General features: G+C 37.7%; 1 protein-coding gene and 1 long non-coding RNA gene across 2 annotated transcripts; one reads left to right on the top strand and one right to left on the bottom strand.

Moving 5' to 3' along the window:
* Positions 1–360: 360 nt before the first annotated feature.
* On the top strand, positions 361–1,847 carry LOC103698588 (uncharacterized protein At4g15970-like). The gene is made up of 2 exons (XM_039118392.3): positions 361–717; positions 1,143–1,847. Exons 1-2 carry the CDS (start codon positions 397–399, stop codon positions 1,656–1,658), a joined length of 837 nt encoding a protein of 278 aa, XP_038974320.3. The 5' UTR covers positions 361–396; the 3' UTR covers positions 1,659–1,847.
* A 7,096-nt stretch (positions 1,848–8,943) lies between these two features.
* Positions 8,944–12,209, bottom strand: LOC103708143 (uncharacterized). The gene is made up of 5 exons (XR_016398150.1): positions 10,438–12,209; positions 10,255–10,347; positions 9,917–10,025; positions 9,406–9,827; positions 8,944–9,261 (listed from the first exon to the last, which is right to left on the bottom strand). It is a non-coding gene; the product is annotated as an uncharacterized LOC103708143 (long non-coding RNA).
* Between the last annotated feature and the right edge of the window lie 4,949 nt (positions 12,210–17,158).

Below are 17,158 nucleotides of genomic sequence, written 5' to 3'. Positions count from 1 at the left end.
CAACTAGAGCATCAAGACCTCCTAGCTATTTTGCAGTTTGTTTCATCAGTACTATTCTCCATTAAGGTATACATACAAAGCAATTCACAAGTAACTTGGTTTTAATGGACCACAAAAGTCTAAACTACTATTGCTAAAAAGAAAAGCTCCAAGAATAATTCTTGTGATTACTTCTTGGAACTGATTAAATTATCAATTGGACCTTTCTTGTTGGAGTTTTATTTATTGTACCTAGTACCGCATCAGCAATTCATAGTTACTATGACGACTGAAAGTTTATATTTTTCCATCATACTTCAAATTTCAACTCTTCAAATTTCATCTTGTTTGAATTATTTTTTGCTCCAGCTGACTGGAGAGCATCAAGATTTGCTTAGGGTGCTGAGAAATGCTACAATGAATGATAAGACGGTCATACTCACTGCACTTAATGAAGCATGGGCCAAACCAAATTCTGTCCTTGATCTTTTTCTCGAGAGTTTCCACATTGGTGAACAAACAGAGCAGCTTCTGAATCATTTGGTCATCATAGCCATGGATCCAAAGGCATTTGAACGATGCAAGTCTGTGCACGCTCATTGTTATTTTCTCACCACAGAAGCTGTGGATTTTACTGCTGAGAAGAGGCACTCGAGCCAAGACTACCTCAGAATGAAGTGGAGGCGGCTTGAATTCCTCCGAGTTATTCTGGAGCTGGGATACAATTTTCTTTTCACGGTATGAATAATTTAGCTCAATTCTTCCACTTCGTTGCACCAGATTCTTAATTTCATATCATCAACAATTACTTTCCTAGATGGTAGTCATCATCACTCTAAGGCAGGCTATTCTCAATATGAAATATTAACACTAATAACTGCAGAAATCAGTTGAAATTGTTGTTGATATTCCCTTCTATACTTCTCATTATAATGCTTAAATTTGATATGGTATTATACAATTATCGATGACATTAGCATGCAGTATTCAATGCTGCAGTTGACTGGGTTTCATTCTTAGATAATAGTATGCATTCTAGACGCTTGTTTCATAGAGTGTGCATATGTTGTAAAGCAAATTTTTAAAGAATGATAACAAAAATTTTGAAGCAAATCTCTTGTGCCTGCATGGCTACTTCTAACATAAGTAACTCTGGCTTGCAGGATATGGACGTTATGTGGTTCAGAAATCCTTTCTCACACTTCTCTAGCAATGCAGATATTACGTTTTCTACTGACGGTTTCAATGGGAATCCTTCGGATGTAAACAATTGGCCTAATAATGGATTCGTCTATGTGAGATCCTGTGACCAAACAATTGAATTTTACAAGTACTGGTGCTTTGCTAGGAGTCTGTATCCTGGTCTTAGTGAACAAACAGTACTAAACAAAATCAAATATGACAATGTCGCCCGCATCAATCAACGGATTCGATTTCTCGACACGGCTTATTTTGGTGGTTTTTGTCAACCTGGCAAAGACTTCAACAAGGTTTGCACGATGCATGCAAACTGTTGCATCGACATCGATACCAAGCTCCACGACCTCAGAATTCTTCTTGCAGATTGGAAAAACTACACATCTCGAACCGCAGAGGAGAGAAAACTGGGAGGATTCTCTTGGGGAATTCCAGATAAATGTAATATGGAGAGCCTTCAAAGATCTACACCAGAATACTAGTCTTTCATTGGATTGTAATTTTTTGTTCCATGTGTAATGCAACTAGTTAGCATAATTCTTCTTTGATCAGGATGCATGCATGCCTTATTGACTTTAAAAGCTCAGTCAATTTAGCAAAAGCAGAAGCTTGTAGGAGAAAGGTGTTCTAATTATTGCAAGCTCACCCTTTTTATACCATTTGATTGCTTGTTGAGATAACTATTTACCAAAGCTACCAACTGGCCAACTTGGTAAGGTATCTTGTATGAATACAAGAGACATAGTCTTGATGCTTGTTCATGTCTTCACTCCAGTATTTGGCTGGGCTTCCACCCATCCTTGTTCTCATGAGAGAAGGGGGAAAATGGAAAAGAGCAAATTATCTAAGGAAAACATTCTTGATCTTGTCCAGGTTGATGTGGCCATGAGAATGGGATTGATTAGGGAAGGGGAGTCTGAAGCAACTTCTTTTCCTGGGTTTGATAGATATGTGTACTTATAGGCTGTGGAAAATGGAAATCTTGGTGTCTCTGTGAAGACCTTGCAGATTTCTTATTCAAATTTATGTTTAGCGTGTAGAATATCAGATTGATGAATTTCCAACTTTTAATTACTATAATGCTGTTTTTAACTAAAAACTAAATCAAAGGGTGCAATTTATTTTATTTGTGCAAATCGAGATACAAGCATGCTCAATAGAGTAGCATTGCATGTGGCAGTTGATTACTGTGCAGAAGGCTTGACAACAGCTTGACTTGCATCATTTGTCTGATATGAAACTCGAAGTTCATCAAACACCAGTTCACTCAAATAGAATCTATTTATTTTATCTCTATTTTGCCAATCTTGATTTCAATCCTAAATTCCATGATTCACCATTCTGGTCGATACCATACCATGCTGAGTATAGCGTACCATACCGATACCGAACCGGTACGTAGACTTGAAGTATACCAATACTCGATATACCTCACCATCTCATATCATACTGCAGTACCGACACTATAATAGAATGATTTCGGTATAAGATTCGGTATCAAGACTGCGAACCTTGTTAAATCTAAATTGCGTATAACAATTTATTGGTTTGTAACCTTTGTAATAGTCTGTCTTCCTTTCATAAAGGTTTAAGGAGCTTTTCTAGGTTTGCGAGCAACTTGTAAATCAAATTAATATAGCACCTATCTTCTCGGAAGATGCTTTTTCTACCCTAATGATGGACTAATTTGCATTATCTCCATCTACTTCTCTGTGGACAAATGTGATGCAGGTGGGAGGCCAAATGCAAGTTTTAGAGCGATATAGTCAAGCATTAAGTGAGATAAGTAGAAATTAAGCTAATTCTATAAGAAATAAAATAATTAACCTTTTGAAAACAAAAAATAGAAAGATAACTAAGTAAAAGCTGATTAAGCATAAATAAAAGCTTAGCTTGCCATCGAAGGCTCTCGCCACCGCTCAGAATATACCGGACGTCCTTGAAGGAGACACTGATACACCAGAATCTACCAAGTTCATTGCCGCCAATCACCGAAATCTACAAGGGTGCCTTGAAACTCACCCCAATCCCATAGAATCCACCAGCAAAGAAAATTAAAAGCTGCAGCAAGTTGAAATGTATTTAGAAAAATCATTGATTATGTGTTCAAAGCTGAGGCACATAGGAGGGTCTCTAAAGGCTCCGGGGACTTACAATGATACAGATAAATGGGTAGCCTCAGAGCTTGGTAAAACTTGAAAATGAAGTCTTAGATCAACTAAAGAGAATTGATTAAACTTGAAAGCTTAAATTGCAAAAAGAATTGTGATCAAATTTTTGATTGCAACATTAAATGCAGCTTTCTTCAAAAAAAAAACACTAAATGCAACTACATTTGGCAAACAAAGTTATAAGAGAACTGCAGGCAACCAAATAGCTACATAGTCTATGTGCATCTTCAATTTCATATTTGGTTCTGCAACCTAATCAAACTCCAATAATATTCCTATTCACTTATAAGTGAATTGCAGCAACAATCTCTAATTGAACTCCAAAACCAGTACAAGATTTTATAGAATGATGCAAATGTGGCAAGAGTACATATACTTGGAGGATGCAGGCCAAGCATATATTCCCATCTGTCAGTGAAAGACCACCTTGCTCCTGCAAAAAGGAAAAGAAAAGAGAAGGATGAAAGCTAATTGAAGTTGCAAATGGTGAAGCAAACTTTCTTCCTGTAAACCTTACCTTATCAAAGCTGCTAAAAGAAAACAATGGCTCTCTTGCAAACCGATATCGGCTTCCTTTTTTTTTCCCCGGCAAACTTCACATATAGTCCATTCTTTGACTACCATTTAATGTTTAGCTTATACACAATTAGTGTTAAAAGTAGCACTCAAGAACATGCAATTCCCGTTTAACTATAAAATTTTAGATTTACCGTATATTAGTTATAAACATAATTAGATATTTCCTATTTATCTTCAATTTTCTTGTACATTTTTCAAATGCCATAATTAAATATTTTGCATCTTTTTTTCAGTTTGTATTAGTAATTTTGCAGTGAAAGAACAATAGAGAGAAAGGACCTAGCATGATTTCACTAAAAAGCAAATGTTTCACTAGATTGTTTCTTATTTGCAGTTAGTATTTTTGATTTTTCTTATTTATTTTCTGTCATAATTTTTTGGCATGACCTTTTTGTTACATTTCGTTAACCAGAATTTTGAATTTATTTTCATAATTTTTTGGAAGCCCAGAGTATTCAACTTTTATTTATTTGTCACCATGAGTGCAATTAGGTGATGTTTTTTTTTATTTATCGACAATGGGGTTCTTAAAAATTTTCCTTATTCGTGTATAGAAAGGACAAAGTGGAAGGGCATTTTTAGGATAACAGCCTAGATTTAGAACTCTTATTTTATATAGTAAAGAAAAAGCCAAAAAGTTTTCTCTTTTTTACATAAAATTTTGTGGGGCATTGGGCCTCCATTTTCCTTAAAAACACAAGGAAAGCTATCAAGGATCTCATTTGTAGCTTGTAGTTATTGGTAAGAAATTCAATGGTGTCCTGACTGTATTGCTTGAAAGCTTTTAATACCAACCGAAAGGACCCACATTTGGTGGTAATTGGTATTTTCTAAGTTTTATCGATATTTTTTCTAAATATTCATATGTTTATCTTATGAAACATAAAAGTGAGGCTTTTGAATTGAAGAGTGACACATCTAACCAAGATTTATGGCCTGAGTTGGGTTTTAGCAGGCCTTGTCCCGGTCCTGCCCATCCATAGCCAAGCTCAAGACTTGCAGCCTCTCCAGGCAGATCAGGCCCAAAAATTTGTAGATAAGTTAAAAGGCCTCAAAGCTGGGTAAATCACAAACTCTCCCTCTAGAGAGCCCAACAAAATAGTATCCAATGAGACGAATAGTATTTTTCAGTTCCACTAATTCCTGTCATTACATAATTCCAATTCTCCATAAAATATTCCAACAATCAATTCAAGAATTGCCTAATAAGGCAAACGAGCATATTTAATCCTTATTAAGTTAAAATTTCAAAATTTCCAGTTTTTTCTTAATTGGAATAATGCATGGTCTCCCTTAGTTATAGAGATCGAATCAATCTTCTTGAGTTTTGAATGGCAACCTCTACGTTAACAAATACAATATCTTTGCAAAATAATCAAATTATACGAAATCAAATCAGCAAATTGCTGTAATGGATACTCTCATCTGCTATGGCATGCCAACATTTGTTTAGAATAGTATATTGCAGTGATTTGATCGATGATTGAGGCTATAAGTAGTACCATAGCTATAAATTATCCGGAACCTCAGCATATTTACGTAAAAAAAATCATAAATATTCGGAAGATTGTTCCCCCACCCTCCACCAAGAAAACCCCTATAAATAGGGCTTTCAGCCATCTTTCCTTTTCCAGAGTTAAGGCTTCATCCTTCTGATTTCTCATATAGATTAGTTAGTAGTCATGGAGTGCAAGGGTGTGAAGGCGATCTTGGCAATAGCTGCTATTACGGGGGGTTCTCCGAATTTAGTCCCATATCGACCGTGTAGCGGGAAGGTCTGTGCCATATAATGGGGGGCTCAATCACCCTTCCCTCAGGAGACGCCTTTTGCGGGGCAAAATCGTGAGGGATGGCAGCAGCCGCTGGGCCGGTTCACCCGATTCCCAAAGCGGACAATACCTTCTGGGGGACACTTTCTCTTCCGCTGCTCGGATCGGTGGGGACTGTGCTGGTGACGGGGTGCAAATCACGCATTAGATGGCGCTAGAAGGAGGGCCTCGGCTCTCCGCCTATCCAGTAAGGAGCCGACCCGGGCACAGGACATCCCCGCTGGGGGGGCTGTGTTACGGGGGGTTCCCCGAATTTAGTCCTACATCGACCGTGTAGCGGGAAGGTCTGTGCCATATAATGGGGGGCTCAATCACCCTTCCCTCAGGAGACGCCTTTTGCGGGGCAAAACCGTGAGGGATGGCGGCAGCCGCTGGGCCGGTTCACCCGATTCCCAAAGCGGACAATACCTTCTGGGGGACACTTTCTCTTCTGCTGCTCGGATCGGTGGGGACTGTGCTGGTGACGGGGTGCAAATCCCGCATCAGCTGCCATTCTGGTCTTGCTTGTTGGGCAAAGCTCGGCATCAAAGCGTTCAAAATGCTACGATGAATGTTACCCCAAATGCAGGTCGCAGGATAATCCAGTTTGGTTGTGTAAATACAAGTGCACTCTTGATTGTCTCATTCCTATCTCTGCTGCGAAGGTTGACTCCGGGTGTAGCCTTGCGTGTGCCAAGTCCTCCTGTGGCCAACATGATATTCCAGGTGAGATCAACATTATATTATATGAGCCACTTGTTCATTAATCATAGATTACATCAGCTATATCTCTGATAATATATTTTCTTTGATGCTTGATGATAGAGGGAATTGATATGGCGGCCTGCTTGTCTCAATGCTCAAAGAGCTGCACCAAAGTGAGGAAGTCTCTGTGATGGACGTCTTCATACGTCATGGGAGATCTAGGAGTGATGAAAAGAACATGCTCTTGGCTTTAACTTGTAATAACACGAGAATTTCCTCCAAGTTTGAATGATGTATGGCAGAATTTAATTCAGTTCTCTTTGTTACATTCAAGTGTTTCTTATCTTTTTTATGCTTTTTTTGTGTCTTTGCGATCTCTCTCCACTTAGCAAAAGACAGAGACCCGAGTTTTTTTTTGTTTCAGGTCAGAGACATGGGTGTTGAGTTTTGTCGCAGAGGACTTTAGATGTAGTGTCAGTGACTTCGCATTATTTTATTGAAAAAAAAAACATAAAAGGCTTTGAGGGGTTTTCCATTCTTTTTAAAAAAGAAGAAGAGAGAGAGAGTCAAAAACAAATAAAATAATTAATTAGAAGAGGATGCGGCAATGTCGAGTCATGGATTGCATGCTAAGGAAGAGAGTCGTGGAGAATGATGGAGTAATTAGTTCGGCAGTGTATTGGAATAATTAATTATTTGAAGAATCTGGCTTGGAACAGTCCACTTTACTTGAAAGTACTTTGAATCTAAAATTAGAGTAACTAATCACATGATGTTGTAAAATAAAAAGTAAAAAGATTGGAGACAAGAAAATAAACCAGACACAAAAATTGTAGGAAATTAGTTCTTTAAGAACTAATAGTATTTCTCATTTATTTCTTATGCCTTTCTTTCTCTTTTCATTTTTGTACATTTCATCCTCCTCAAGGTACCCTTTTATAGGCCTAGGGTTATAATGAGAAGATATAATGGTGATAATGAGGAGATATAATAGTCATAATCACAAGACAATTAAAGGACAAGAGAAGGTGAAAAGGTGGATAAATGTAGACATCCCCAAGGGATAAAGGGGCACATCTAGGAGTTACAAAAGATGGAAAACCCAAGAGGTGGGAAAACTCAAGAGGTGAAGGTTAAGTGGTCATCCACCTAAATACGGTGGATTCATAACACTCCCTCTTGGATGACCACACATAAAGAACATGCTTTGTTAAAACCTTGCCAAGGAAAAACCCAGTGGGAAAAAAACCAATAACGAAGGATAAAGAGTACAATATTCTTGCGTACCACCAAATGCTTTAGGATTGCCTCATTAAAACCTTGCAAAGGTAAACCCAGTGGGACAAAACCTTAGCGAAGGAAAAAGAGTACAACTGGCCCAAAACTTTAAGTCCTTGACTCCCCCTGGAAAGTGCATGATCAAAGGTCTTTAAGTTGTCGCATTCCAATAGTATGCACAATCTTTTTAAATGTTGCAGTTGGCAATGCCTTGGTGAATAAATCTGCCAGATTTTCACTTGACCGTATCTGTTTGACGTCAATATCACCTTTCTCCTGGAGTTCATGAGTATAAAAAAACTTAGGTGAAATATGCTTCGTTCTGTCACCTTTAATATAGCCTCCTATAATCTGGGTGATACAAGCAGCATTATCTTCATACAAAATTGTTGGGCTATCATTGATTGTGGATAAACCACATTTTTCTTGAATATGCTGAATTACTGATCTTAGCCAAACACATTCCCGACTTGCCTCATGGATAGCAATAATCTCCGAGTGATTCAAAGAAGTAGCAGATAATGTTTGCTTCATAGATTTTCATGATATAGCAGTACCTCCACAAGTAAATAAATATTCTGTTTGAGATCGACCCCTGTGTGGATCAGATAGATAGCCAGCATCTGCATATCCAATCAACTGTGAGTTTGATCCGTTAGGATAAAACAATCCTATATCAGTTGTTCTACGGAGGTAACGAAGTATATGCTTGACACTACAAGAAAATACATATTCAGCGACTAAGATTCTAGTCGCTGAATAACCATATTTGGTCGTCGAAACCTTTTCACGATTAGCATACTCTTCGTCGTCGAACCCTAGTCACTGAAAGATTTTAGCGACCAATATTGTGTGGTCACCTAAGGTACACCAACAACGACCAACGTTTGGTTGCCGAAGAAAATTTTCAGCGACCAAATCTATTGTCGCTAATTTCAACACCGACCAAATAGTTGGTCGTGGAATGTTTGTCGTCCGCTACCAAAAAAGATCACTGAATGTCTATCTTCCCCCACTAATAGTTTGGTCGTAGAATGTATTGAAATGCATTGGCAACAAATATTTTTTGGTGGCAGAAAGTATTAACCTGTATTTAATTAATAATTCAAATTATAAGCTTAATATTTATTTTTGGGCTCGTTCCAAATCCTGTACAACCAACACAGCCTATCCAATATCTATTTTGCACAATATATTTGCTCATCCAAATAGAAGTATACACAATGTTGGAGAATCCATAATCATTCATTATAAACATCATTATCTATAAGTCTAAAGTCAAGCATACCTATTAACCATACATCACAATGTTTCATCCATACCATATGTTAAGGTGATAATCATCACCAAACACATCAAAATATAAATTAAAAATCTCAAAATATCTGATCTTGCTATTCATCCAAACAACCATCATGTAGACAAAAATATTCTTATATCAAAAACTGGATTCTGCTTGTAGACAACTCCACCATGATCATCTGAACAAAAGCTATCCATGTACCAAAAACTAGATTTCACATGCTCATAACTCCACCATGTATCTGAGAAAGCAAAAAAGAATACATAATTAATAACTACATGTGAAAAATAATAAACTAAAATTCAAGTATAAGTTCACAATGACATTTCGCTTAATTTGGTCAAAATCTCTAAATAACCTACGTAATATAAATGAGAATACATACCAACAAGTATTTGTACTACCAGTTGAATACATGGCCCCATCATGATGGATAGATGACTTGTGCATTTGAGTCTTTTCCTTTAAGAACTCTGTCACCAAACTTGTAAGATATGCAATTTGCTTCTGTTCTTCCTCTCGCTCTTTTCTTTCCTCCTTACGCTCTCTCCTCTCCTGCTCCAATTGTCTCCGCAACTCCTCACGCTCCATCTTCATCTCCTCCATCTCAGCTTTAAGTTTCTGCAACTCCCCAACATGGTCTTGTGACACACGACTAGGTGTGGAAGAAGATGAAGAGCGCTTCGGCCCAACCCCAAATCCAAGAATGTATCTCTTCTTTTTTCCAAGTGCCTGCCTAGACATCTCCTCTAATGTTAATTGCACACCGGATTGGAAAGATTCTTCGCGCAAACTCAACATCTTTGACTGTCAATGCAAAGGTAACAACATAATTAAATGTATATAACCTTGCAAAAGCAAAAACTGATTTAAATGATTATTGAGATTTTAGATACCTATATGTTTCACGACGCAAATAGGATCAATCCACTCTTTGCTCTTCTTGGTATGAGTTTTCTTATAGAATTCTGGAAATTCAAGGTTTTCACAACCATTAAACTCCGGCTGCAAAGTGTAATTTAGATTAGCATATAGCCACTACATAATAAGAAAACTAGAATAACTGTCAGATCTACTTGCATAAAAGGATTCTAAAAATATACTTGCAACAAACTAGAATAAATAATCTACTTGCAGCAAATTGTTTATTTTACAATAGCTAAAACTATCCCATAGACTGTTTCACAGGCAGTTCACTAAAAATATAGCTAGTACATACTCAAAAACATATTACTGGTATAGTCATTGTTGCAACAAATGACCGAGATCCTGAACAATGATTGTACTCAAGCTTTTTCCTATTCTTTTTGCCAGCTTTTGATCTCACCTTCAAAAAAATACAAATTAAAAATCTAAAGAAAACATTATGATCAAATATTTTACTTATAAACTTTGAAGCACTAAATATGTAAGTTACCTTGTGTTCTTTGCTTTTCCACACATCGTCAATTAAGTGGCGTCAATCCTCTTGAGTCACATGTTCGTATGGATGACTATAAGGGTCCACATGTAAGACGTTCTTAAGATGCTTGTAATGCAATTTCATATTGTGCCTCTAATTTCTGTGAATATTGTAGCATTTTCTGTGGACAGCTTGCTGAGCTACTAGACTGCCGCTCATCTTGTAATAGAAAAACAAAGGTTTCTTCCTTGGAGCAGCCACACAACAGTTGGCCCCCATAATCTTGATGTTCAAACTAGAAACCACAAAAAGAACGACTAGAACCCTCCAGAGTGAAAGGAACCTCAAATAAGTTCAAGTAATCCTGATATTTAGAGCCAACATTATTTGCACCAGTTCTTGGAGAAGAAAATACATTAAATCTCCAGCTGTTCCTGTATGCATTAGATGGAAATCAGTCAATCATAACAACATGAAGGTCAATACATGGAGCTAGAACTCCAAAAAAGTTATATTCATGCAGACTCAAATAATAAACAATCATAGAGTGGTACCACAGGTAGAGAAGCGCAGAAATTCAATCAATTCAAACGGCAAATGAAAGAAAACAAAAAGGACCAATTCATCTAAAGAAACTTGATGAGAAAGATCATCTTAACAAAGCCTACATATGTAGAAACAGAATCTCTGTCCAAAATAACCAAAATCATGTAGGCCTCCACAATGTAAAAAGAGGTTGTGAAAGAAATTCTCATCAAACTCCTAGAAGAACATCAGTACCAGGAAAAAAAAGAATTTCAAGAAGAACATGGAAAATTCTGGTCCAATTTACTATTTTATTATTTATGCCATAACAGACTATCTCATACCTTTAACAAATTTGGTGAGCTATTGATTCTGGACCAGAGTGCCACAAAAGAAGGCAATCGCCAAATTTCACGTATAGTATCAAAAGAATGAACAGAATAAGAGCTGGCACAAAATATTACATCAAAATATCAAAAGAGATCTTAAGTAGAAAGGGAATCTAGATATTAAAATGGTACAAAATATTACAATTACATCAAATGAGAACTGCTATAGCAAAATCCAGAGAGCGCAAGCAACTTGTAGAGCCAGCAATCATTAATCAATGTTTTTTTTTTTGATGATGATAGCCAGCAATCAAAGTCGATAAAAGAATAATGCAAAATATTAAAAGGACGTTTATTTATGTTATAAAAAATATAACAATATTTTCAGAACAAGATCAACTCTTTTTGCTAATCCTTTTCTTCTACCTAAAAATTGAAGTTTCTTGAATGAATTTCAATAGAAGATATATAGATAGAAAGCTTCGAAAAAAGCTAACCACGAAGAGCATTTAGAGAAGAGAAGCAATAGAATGGATCCAAGCCCAACACCATGGTGCCTCAAAATCCAATCCATCGCCACAACCTCAACCTCCGGGCTCTTATAAAGGAGTTTCATCAGCCGGTGCGGAACTGAAAGGACACCCACGAGAATGTCGCCATGGCTCCCAGCGAGAGAGAGAAGGCTGGAAGGTAGAGCGGCGGGTGGACGGCCTTTCGGTTAGGGATTTGTTGGATTTGGGTTGGGGAGGAGGAGCAAGGGTTAGGGATCGCTGGGGGGGGGGGGGGCGGGTTGAGGGGCGGTTGCAGGGGTTAGGGATGGGGGGTGGTGGGCGGCTGCAGGGTTTGGGGGAGGGGGGCGGCTGCAGGGTTTGGGGGGGATGGTGTTTTGTGATTTGGGTGGGGCGGGACACTTTGTTCCATTTTGGAATTCCCACATTTTACTTTTTTTTATTATTTATAATTACTCAAAAATAATATTTTTAATATTTTTAGAATTAGAAATTAAATTTGGTGACGGAAATTTCTATCAATAATCCGTCACTGCCAAAATTAATCTTTTAAAAATTTATAAACACTTGGATTACAATTTTTGTGACGGCTGAATTTGTCACTGTCTGGTTGCAATTTTGGTTACCAGTTTTGTGGCAGATACCCCGTTACTACGGTGGTCACTAAGTTTTAGAGTCCATCCTACCCGCGCATTCTGTGATCGGTCTATCACTAATCCGTCACTAAGTTCATACTACGGTGACCAAATTCCTGTCTGTCACTACTCCGTCAGAAATAGTGACTGATAACGGGCCGTCACTAGTTTTCCGTCATTATACGCTTGTTTTCTGGTAGTGTGTTAAACAGCACCGTTTGAAAATAAGCATTTTTTTTTGAACTTAGAAATTAGCATCTTACAGGGGCTAGTACAACATCTTTCGGTTTTATGGGAATCTTCCACTACCAAAAGTTTGGTCACTAAAAAACTCAAACTTTCTGCTCAATTTTTTCATTGGAAAAAGGCGCCATTCGTAAAAGTTTTCGTGGACTAAATTTTTTTTAGTCGCTGGAGGTGAACCTTTAAGGACCAAAATTTAGTCACTAAAAGTTTTACCTCCGCCACCAAGGTGATAGCTTAGTGGTACTGGGCGGAGATTCTAACCTCATGGTCCCAAGTTCGAGTCGCTGCGGCGACGATTAAAATGTGGCTTCGGCCATTGCTTGGACATGAGGTATAGGACCGCTCTTGGACCGCTAGTAGCCGGGGTAGTGCCAGGTGTGACGTACTCACACGTGGGACTCGAGCCAGAGCCTAGAGGGGTAGTTGAGCCGGGCCCACGGGTGGGGAAGGCATGAGTAAAATCGGTCGGGGTGCCCAACACACGGCCATTTCTGCCTGCATCAAACATTCTCCTAGCGGGGCGGGGGCCCAGTGAGGGCTACTACACGGGGGTGGGTTTGTCCCTTCATCCCCCCTACCCCTTTCGTTTAACAAAAAAAAAAAGTTTTACCTCCAGCCCGCGCGAAATATTGGACTTGTGCCAACTTGGTATTGCTTTTCCGCGACCAAATATGCATTTAGTTGGTGTAGGACAATTATTTAGTAACTAACAAGAACGTTGGTCGCAGATAGCCTTATTTTCAGCGACCAAACTTTAGTCGCCACACGTTTTACCTCCACCCCGCCAACTTGGTTTTGATTTTCCGCAACCAAATATGCATTTAGTCGGTGTAGGACAATCATTTAGTAACTAACAAGAATGTTGGTCGCAAATAGCCTTATTTGCAGCGACCACTATTCATTTAGTCGCCGAAAGTGGTCGTTGAAAGTGTATTTTTTTTGTAGTATGATCCCATTCCAATGTCTTCGGGTTGGAGTAGAACTGAATCTTACTAATAAGTTAACTGCAAAGGCTATATCAGGTCGAGTGCAATTTGCAAGATACATTAGTGCACCAATAGCACTCAAATATGGTACTTCGGGATTAAGAATTTCTTCATCCTCTTCAGGAGGATGAAATGGGTCTTTCTTCACATCAAGTAATCGAACAACCATTGGGGTACTCAAAGGATGAGCTTTATCCATATAAAAGTGCTTCAGAACTTTTTCTGTATATGTTGACTGATGAACAAAGATTCCATTTGGAAAATGCTCGAGTTGCAGACCGAGACAAAATTTTGTTTTTCCAAGATCTTTCATTTCAAACTCATTTTTCAAATAAGTAGCGGTTCTTGTGAGCTCTTCAGGAGTTTCAACAAGATTAAGATCATCAACATAAACCGTAACAATGGCAAATCTGGATTCTGACTTCTTAATGAAAACACATGGACATATAGGATTATTCTCAAATCCCTCCTTTAATAAATATTCATTAAGGCGATTATACCACATGCGCCCGGATTGCTTCAACCAATATAAAGATCTTTGAAGCTTGATAGAATACATGCTTCGGGATGTACTTGAATTACATGCTTCAGGCATTTTATATCCTTCGGGGATTTTCATGTATATATCATGATCCAATGATCCATATAAATATGTAGTGACTACATCCATCAACCGTATATCTAATTTTCTGTAATTACCAAGCTAATCAAAAATCTAAATGTAATTGCATCCATAACGGGGGAATAAGTTTCTTCATAATCAACCCAGGTTTCTGCAGGAAACCTTGTGCAACAAGTCATGATTTATATCGCACAATTTCATTATTTTCATTACGCTTCCGTACGAATACCCACTTATATCCAACGGGCATTACACCTTCAGGTGTTTGGACTACAGGTCCAAAAACTTTTCATTTTGCTAATGAGCTTAATTCAGCCTCAATAGCTTCTTTCCATTTTGGCCAATCATTTCTACGTCGGCATTCTTCGACGGTCTTTGGCTCACTTTCCTCATTATCTTTGGTAATGTCAACATTACTTCTGGTAATGTCAAGAGCCAATTTAAATGAAAATATATTGTCGGCAATGGTTTTTTTTCTATCACATATTTCTTCTGTACTTATATAATGTATTGAGATCTCATTATTTTCATGTATATGTTCCTCTTCAGGGGATAACTCTTCAGGAGGTTCCTCTTCAGGAGGTTGTGTTTCTGGAGATTGTAGAATGGGAGTTATGGTCTCTTCAGGAGCACCAAATTTTATGGTCTGTTTTGTGGGTATGGCCTCTTCAGGAGCGCCAGTTTCTTTTCTTTGTACTTTTTTCTTTCGTGGATTCTTATCTTTCGATCCAATAGGTCTTCCACGCTTCAAGCGTGCCTCAGACTTATTCGCTGCTTTATTGCAAGTTGTCTTTCAGGGACCTCAATCATTGCTGGAGCATTAACAGCAGGAATATGAGATTTTACTACACTTCTGGTGTCAGTAAATACATCCGGTAATTGATTTGCAACACTTTGCAAGTGTATAATCCTCTGAACTTCTAATTTACATTGATTTGTACGAGGATCAAATTGAGATAACGGCAAATTATTCCAAATGATTTTATGTTGTGCTTCAGGCATCAACTTTTCTTCCCTTAATGATGGAAAGATTGTTTCATTAAAATGACAATCATCAAAACGTGCCTTAAACAAATCTCCTGTAAGGGGCTCAAGATATCTAATAATAGATGGAGAATGAAAAACAACATATATACCAAGTCTACGTTGAGGACCCATATTAGTGCGTTGTGGGGGTGCAATTGGAACATATACAGCACAACCAAAAGTGCGAATATGAGCAATATTTGGTGGTTGACCAAATGCAAGTTGCGAGGGAGAATATTTATGATAAGCAAATGGTCTAACCCGAACTAATGATGCTGCATGCAATATAGTATGTCCCCAAGCAGAAACAGGTAATTTTGATTTCATAAGCAAAGGTCTAGCAATCAACTGAAATCTTTTGATAAATGATTCAGCTAAACCATTTTGAGTATGTATATGAGCAACAGGATGTTCAATATCAATTCCAATTGAAATGCAATAGCTATTAAAAGCTCGAAATGTAAATTCACCTGCATTATCCAATCGGATTGTCTTAATTGGATAATCAGGAATTGTGCTCTCAATCTGATTATTTGAGCAAGAAGTTTAGCAAATACAATATTTCTAGTAGAAAGAAGACAAACATGTAACCATCTAGTTGATGCATCAATCAAAATTATGAAATATCTAAATGGTCCATATGAAGGATGTATAGGCCCACAAATATCTCCATGAATTCTTTGTAAAAATGAAGGAGATTCAAGAACAAGTTTTGAGGGGGATGGCCTAACAATCAATTTACCTTGAGAACAAGCAGAGCATGGATAATCACTTGGTGAAAGAATCTTCTAGTTTTTTAATGGATGCCCAAATGAATTCTCAATAATTCTCCTTATCATTATAGAACCTGGATGTCCAAGGCGATCATGCCAAATCATAAATATCTTTGGATCAGTGCACCTTTGGTGCATCACAACATTTGATTGAATCATTCTCATCGGTATATAATACAACCCAGATGAGAAAGCAAGCAACTTTTCCAAAACGAGCTTCTGGCTCGAATTTATTTGAGTAGTAAGAAGAAGTTCTTTGTTGCCTTCATCGGTGGTTTCAATATGATAACTATTACGACGTATATCATTAAAACTCAATAAATTTCTTCTAGACTTTAAAGAAAATAGAGCATTGTCAATACAAAATGTTGTGCCTTTTGACAACATAATATATGCTCTTCCAGAACCTTCAATTAAATTCGATGAACCCGATATGGTATTGACATTGGCATTGCTTAATTTCAAGCATTGAAAATACTTTTCATTTGTAAGAATTGTGTGAGTTGTAGCACTGTCTACCAGACAAACATCATCACCATTCAATTCATCAGTAAGATCCATATCTCTACAAACATGCAAAACATATATAAAATTTTATTACATAAAACATAACATAAAGTCTTACAACATGATAAAGAAAAATGTACTAATTAAAGGAAACACTTCCATCACCAATCAAATGATCAATTCTGCCACTATGATCTTCAAAGAAATCAGAAACATCAAGATGAGTAATATCAACCCCATTAGAGTTTTCGAAATGTGTTGATGGTTTAGCAAAATTTGTTTCAATTTTTTTTTCTTTTTCTTTCAAAGAGGCTTGGTAGAGGTCTGCCAAATGCTTAGGTGTACGACAGGTACGCGACCAATGTCCGTTCATACCACATCTATAATACACATCTTCAAAATTTTTTTTACTCTGAGAGCATTCTCTTTTATTTGAGTTATTCCACTTTCGGTGGTTCTACTTCTGGTCAAGGCCGGCCCGAGCCCTAGGCAACCGAGGCGGTCGCCTAAGTCCCCGGTCCAATGGAAGGCCCCCGTGAGGCTGACTAAAAGGAAGCAAAGGCCCCATATAAAACAGG

The sequence above is a fragment of the Phoenix dactylifera genome, chromosome 12 (assembly GCF_051530095.1).
Source record: "Phoenix dactylifera cultivar Ajwa chromosome 12, Ajwa_hap1_PhDact_Kaust_v1.1, whole genome shotgun sequence".
NCBI classification, from domain to species: domain Eukaryota; kingdom Viridiplantae; phylum Streptophyta; class Magnoliopsida; order Arecales; family Arecaceae; genus Phoenix; species Phoenix dactylifera.
This window is presented reverse-complemented; position numbering and strand designations above follow the sequence as displayed.

Coding starts and splice junctions, on each gene's coding strand:
- LOC103698588 (XM_039118392.3), top strand. CDS start 397: ATGAATGATAAGACGGTCATACTCACTGCACTTAATGAAGCATGGGCC. Junction 718..1,142: donor GATACAATTTTCTTTTCACG/GTATGAATAATT, acceptor TCTGGCTTGCAG/GATATGGACGTTATGTGGTT.